Source organism: Elgaria multicarinata, chromosome 22 (assembly GCF_023053635.1).
Source record: "Elgaria multicarinata webbii isolate HBS135686 ecotype San Diego chromosome 22, rElgMul1.1.pri, whole genome shotgun sequence".
Lineage (NCBI taxonomy): Eukaryota > Metazoa > Chordata > Lepidosauria > Squamata > Anguidae > Elgaria > Elgaria multicarinata.
In genome coordinates this window covers 10,847,149-10,853,148 of record NC_086192.1, presented here as the reverse complement: position 1 = coordinate 10,853,148, position 6,000 = coordinate 10,847,149, and the positions used below count along the sequence as shown (strand labels likewise).

At 47.5% G+C, this 6,000-nt stretch overlaps 1 protein-coding gene across 1 annotated transcript in view; it reads right to left on the bottom strand.

Moving 5' to 3' along the window:
- Nucleotides 1-3,776: 3,776 nt before the first annotated feature.
- The window catches only part of TEX14 (testis expressed 14, intercellular bridge forming factor), a 47,638-nt gene continuing 45,414 nt past the window's right edge, over nucleotides 3,777-6,000 (bottom strand). The window contains exon 28 of the mRNA XM_063146795.1: nucleotides 3,777-3,976. Within this exon, the coding sequence (XP_063002865.1) occupies nucleotides 3,868-3,976 (109 nt within the window). The 3' untranslated portion in view covers nucleotides 3,777-3,867. The remainder of the gene's footprint in view (nucleotides 3,977-6,000) is intronic.

Sequence of the window (6,000 nt, the reverse complement as noted above, 5' to 3'; positions counted from 1 at the left end):
AGAACTGGGCATGTTTAGCCTGGAGAAGAGAAGATTGAGGGAAGACATGAGAGCACTCTTCACACAGAGGAGGGCCAGGATGAAAGGTTGTCACACAGAGGAGGGCCAGGATCTCTTCTCGATCCTCCCAGAGTGCAGGACACAGAATAAGGGGCTCAAGTGACAGGAAGCCCAATTCCGGCTGGGCAGCAGGAAAAATGCCTTGTTAGGGCAGTATGACAATGGAAGCAATGACCTAGGGAGGTGGTGGGCTCTCCCACACGAGAGGCCTTCAAGAGGCAGCTGGACAGCCGTCTGTTAGGGATGCTTTAAGGTGGATTCCTGCATTGAGCAGGGGGTTGGACTCGATAGAGGCCTCTTCCAACTCTACTATTCTATGATTCTATGAACACTGAAGGCTCGGGAACACATCCTCCTATCCCATCTGCCAGATCCACCTGTCCTGTGTCCAAGTACTGGGCACCACTTTTGCATAAAGTCAATGTGATTAGGATGGAAGTCCATCATTATTAACTTACATAAAACCCAGGAAGTGAGTGTTGTTGCAGCCTACATGCACACTTTCTATGCCAGGCACGGCCAGATTAAGACATGCTGAGGCCATACACCTTATCAAGATCCTGAGGCCCTGTACCATAAAAATTAAGAGGGAAAGGGGTATTACATTATAATGGGAAGGGTAATGAAAGGGTACCAACAAGCATTAGAGGGTGACTGTAATTAAAGAGGGCCTTTTCGGAGGTGGCCTCCCGACTGTGGAATGATCTCCCCGATGAGGCTCGCCTGGTGTCAACACTATTATCTTTCAGGCGCCAGGTCAAGACTTTTCTCTTCTCCCAGGCATTTAATAGCATTTAAAAACGCGAAGTTTGTTTTTTAATGGACCCCAGAATGGATACTGATGTTTTTATTCTGTTGTTTTTTATGGTTTTAAATTTTGTATATTTTTAATTTTTACTGTTTTTAACTTCTGTAAACCGCTCAGAGAGCTTCGGCTATGGGGCGGTATATAAATGTAATAAATAAATAAATAAGGTGTTAGATAACCTTCTCTGAAGATGGGTGTAAAAAGGCTAATAAAGTAAGTTGGTTTAAACTTCTTTTAAACTGGCTCTAGTTTGCCCTTATTGCCTGCAATACTAAATGCTCCATTGCCACGCTTTTTCTATCTAAGGCAATTCTGCTATAATTCACACCTGACTTTCCAACATATTGACGCCAAAGCAATTTCATCTCAGTTGACTTACATCTTCACTATCTCCAACGTATTTAGAGCCCCCCTCACAGTATGAGACCCTTAGTCGTGGCTAACTTTGCTTGTTCCGAAATCCTGCACTGAAGTCAGGTGTAGAAAGTCAGGCCTGGGGCCAAATTCTGCCTTCCTGGGCTCCCCAAAAGGCCTCACCCCCTTTTTCTTCTACCCCCAAATCATTGGGTAGTTTCTTTTGTGCAGTTTTTGCCCACATTAAAGGGTTGAAAAGTCTCTCCTAAGGTTTCATCACTGGCTAAAATATGCTGGTATTTTTTGTTTTGGCTCCGCCCTTTTGGACCCGCCCACCACTGAAACGTGGCCCCCGAGGGTTTCTGCATGGAATTCCACCCTCGGGCTGAAGGGGTCCCGCACCCTTGCTATATGCAAACCTTTTAAGTCCCCGAATGGATGTCTATTAGGCCCAGAGTGCTGGGGGCCCTGTTGATTGGAATCTTTCACCATCTTCCACTACTCTGAGGCTCTAGCCAAACAGAAGTCAAGTTGAACCGGCCCTAAGAGGAGCACCTGGCGAGATTTTCTCAATCTCCTTCCTCCCCTATACCACCATCCTAGTATTATAGAACAGAAGAGAAGAGAAAGTATGTTATTTTACAGATGTTTAGATATGTACTGGATGGGAGAAGCCGTGGGCGGCGAGCAAGCTTTAGCTGAACAATTGCATTTTGAAAAGCCACCCCATTCCGCAAAATAAATTAGGCATCCAGCTTTTCGTTTCTAAGCAGCTACTATATCAAGCAAATGTACCAGGCGCGTTTGAGCGGACGTGAAAAATAGCCCCCTTAGAACCAATGTTTCAGTCTCATAGCAGGTCTAATCCCTGCCAGGCAATCTTTCTGCAGGCGGCTGTAAATCCCACCTAACAAGGAGAGGAGACCAGGCACTGCATCAAAGGTTTCATCGCCAGCTTCTCCGGTTACTGTCGGGATCCGGGACGATCAGCCTGGGGGTAAACAGGTTTTAATTTTATATCCATTCTACCGGGAGAGCCGTTTCCAATCTCCAGGGATTGCTTGGGTCGTTTGCAAGATTACCAGGGGGTCTTTGACGAGTTCAGGACCGGTGGACAAAAATCGCTTGCTTCCTAGCTATTCCTAGATCCTGCAAAAGCTTATTAGTTTCCGGGCAAAGTATAAAGTGTTGGTTATCACCTTTAAAGCCCTACATGGTTTGGGTCCAGGTGACTTGCGGGATCGCCTTCTCCCATACAATCCGCCCCACACACTTAGGTCCTCTGGGAAGAATTTCCTTCAGCCAGCCCAAATTAGGCTGACAACCAAAACCCAGAGAACCTTCTCTTCCGCTGCTCCCAGACTGCGGAACGGCCTGCCGGAGGAGACTCGTCAGCTTGACAGTCCTTTAGCGTTCAAAAAAGCTATCAAGACTGATCTCTTTTAGCAGGCCTATCCAGTGGAATTTTAGGATGTTTTTACAATGTTTTTTTAGGATGTTTTAACAATGTGTATTATGTTTTGATTCAGTTTTATGTATTTTACCGTTTACTGTTGTCCCCCGCCTCGATCAAAATGGCGAGGCGGGTAAGAAATAAATTGATGATGATGATGGGTTAGCGTGTGGTTTTAGGATACTTTTAATATGCTTTTAGAATGTTTTTAAACACTGTATGCTATGTTTTTAATCAGTATTTTGTGTATTTTCTGCTTGTTGATGTTCCCTGCCTCGATCCAATCAGAGGCGGGTAAGAAACAAATTATCATCATCATCATCGTATTATCCTTTGCACCAAATTGCAGATGTCAACTTTCTCAATTCACAGAGGCCTTTCGCAGGGAACCTTCTCCGCCTGAGTGCACGCCTGCGCGATCATCTGTACTTGCTCCGAAAAGGGCTGTACCCTTTTGCTCCGGTACAGTCATCACTGTGGTGTCGGTAGAGAGTGCCCAGAAGGCCACTGCTGTCTAACGCGTTTGCACTGGGGTTGCTCCAGATGCTGGTTCCCCAAAGGCTGCAACTCCCATCATCCCCAGCTATGCTAACTGGGGATGATGGTGGTTGTACCTTGCCTACTCCAAGGGAAGCTGAGAAATAAAGGCGGCATCCTTGATAAAGTTGGCGCGACCGCACCAGCTTCACCTCTGTTAAATCCGAATAGGTGGGACGGGTTCCGGATATTTTGCACAGGGAGGCTTAGGAAAACAGGAGCAGGGATAACCCTCCTCCACCAGCAGAGGAAAGCAAAAATGAAATGTTTATTTAGATGTATGTCCCCACCCTTCCTCTCAAGTTGCATGTAACGGCCCACAGAAAAACGACACAAAACACGAACGGCCTTAAAACCAGAACTTTTAACGTTACAAAGATACAGCAAAAATACAAGTGACCCGCCACAACGGCGGAAAACAGACGCTCAACTGGCAACGTTTTCCGGGGACAGAACTTGGGATTGCAAGGATGCTGCATCTAGATCGTGGCCTAACGCTCCGCGGACGGAGAAAAAAACTCGCCACAAACCAGATTACGGTTGCATAGGCGGGGATTTCCCCAATCGTTGCTTACTGCGTTTTTTTTAAAGCCACTTTCGAACTCGACGCTCAAAAGAACACGGAACAATGAGCAGGAACAATTCGGTGTGTCGTTTACAGATCAAGACCTTCCACGTTCCTGGCAGAACCTTCAGATTCGCTGAATCTCTCTTCTGCTCCTGCCTTCATCTCGAGATTTCCTCGGTGCGGACGACCCGGCTCCCTTCAAGGACAGAGAGTTCTGTGTCAAATGCTGCGGTTACTTGGGAATGAAGCTCCGCGCAGACGCAGAAGCCCACGTGTGTGATGCACGGAGACCGCAAAGAACAGGTCTCTTCCCTCTTGACGAAAGGGAGGATCGGGGCCGCAAAGGGTAGCATACCCTCGCATTCGAGACATACGCGGAACAGGAGCCCCAACACTGGCTGGACTCTGGCAACCCTTTAAGAAGGCGCAGATGGTGTGCCGGCTAAAGCACCGGGTGAAACAAGGCGTGTTAAAACCAGTCAAAAACACATACATGGAGGCAGTTCACCAGGGCCGGCCCTACCCTGAGGCGGGGTGAAGCAACAGCCTCAGGCGGCAGCAAGGTGTTCAAAGAGAGAAGTCTGCCATGCTGCCCACTCTACAGCCCCTAAATTAGCTCTGCTGCCTTCAGGTTCAGTGGAGGACATTGTCCCCTCACTAGTGTTGAAGACAGGTTCATTTACCAGTCCAGCTTTTGTACAAGGAATGGGAGAAGGCGCCATCTTGTCCTTTACCTCAGCCAGCAAAACGTCTTGGGACAGCCCTGCGGCTCACACAGACACACACAAGCCTCACTTTTTTATTTATCGCTTTTCTATACCGCCCAACAGCCGAAGCTCTCTCTTGGTTCACAAAGACCTTTGTCCCACCATTTCTTTTTTCTGGGCAGCGGGCCAGGCTTCAAAATAAACCACTAGGCCCCAGAACCATTTTTATCTTCTAATGCCTCTGGGGACCACGTGGCCTTCTTGGGAGTAACTATGGTGCTGGAGGACAGAGTTTCGTTCTGCAGCATTACCAGCTAAAAAAAAGAAAGCGTGTTTAAAAAAAATTAAAACATCTAAAAAAAAACATGACAGGCAGGGAGCCTGCCAGGTGCCGAGGGAGGTCTTCACGGGCACCGCATTGAGGAGGATCCCAGCAATAAAACAACGAACAAACAAACAATAAATGATAAATTTATTGAATAGTAGACGGGTGCGAGTTAAGATGAAAGAAAAAGAAGGAAAATATGCTGAATTAAAGCCACGAAAAGGGCAAGGAGAAAAAAGGAGAGGAAGAAATTGAAAAAAATTAAAAGGAATAAAAAATAAAACCCTATGACGCGCCCAGCAGAAGGTTCGAATTCGCCGAAGATCTCTTTCACTCCTCCCGTTGTCTCGATATTTCTGTGAGCTGTACAGCTTGGGTCCCTTCAAGGACAGAGGTCGGTGTCAAACGCAGCTTTTAGAAGTTCCCTGAAGAAGTTCCCCTTGAGACGCAAGAGCGGGCTCTTGCGGACGGAAAGGATCCGTGTACATCGTTTACTAAAAGGTAAGAACGCGGGCAAGCCTCCTTTCCTTGGCTCCGTGAAGGAAGAATAGTATTTTCCGGACGGCCGCAGGCAGGAATAAGCAAGGGCAAACGCGGCACGGCGGCATTTCGTATCGGCAGCTTTGGGGCACATATGAAATAGTTTTGCCTCCTCAACCAAATTTGGGTTATGTATGAAAAGGCCCTAGGAAACCCGGAAATGGAAGTAACAATGGGGCGAAAAGGCGGGGGAATGAGATGCAGTCCGTGCGCACGGCTTCTGGGGCTTTCCTGGGAGGAAGGCCTGGTGCAGGCAGAAACCCTGACCTGCGCCCCTAGCTTCCCTGCGTTGCAGCATTCTGTTTGCACGGCTCCTGCGATAACCATCTTCCGTGCTGACCTTGGTTAGTTTTTAAATGAGGGACTGAAACCATCCCAATCAATGGCCTTATAGGCACCTTCCAACTCTACTATTCTATGATTCAACCCGGTGTTTGACTTGCAATACTAATTAGGAGCGGGGCATTTTTTCAGTAGATAATTGATCGCCCAAGGGGGAATACTTCACCCTCCCTGACCCACACCCCTATTCGCCTTAGAAATCTTTCCATTGGCAACACAGTCAACCTCTGAAACCAGAAAAAAAAAGCACCCAGCTGGAGAGAAATACATGAGGAGTGGGATTGAGGAAGATAGGAAGCTGCCTTA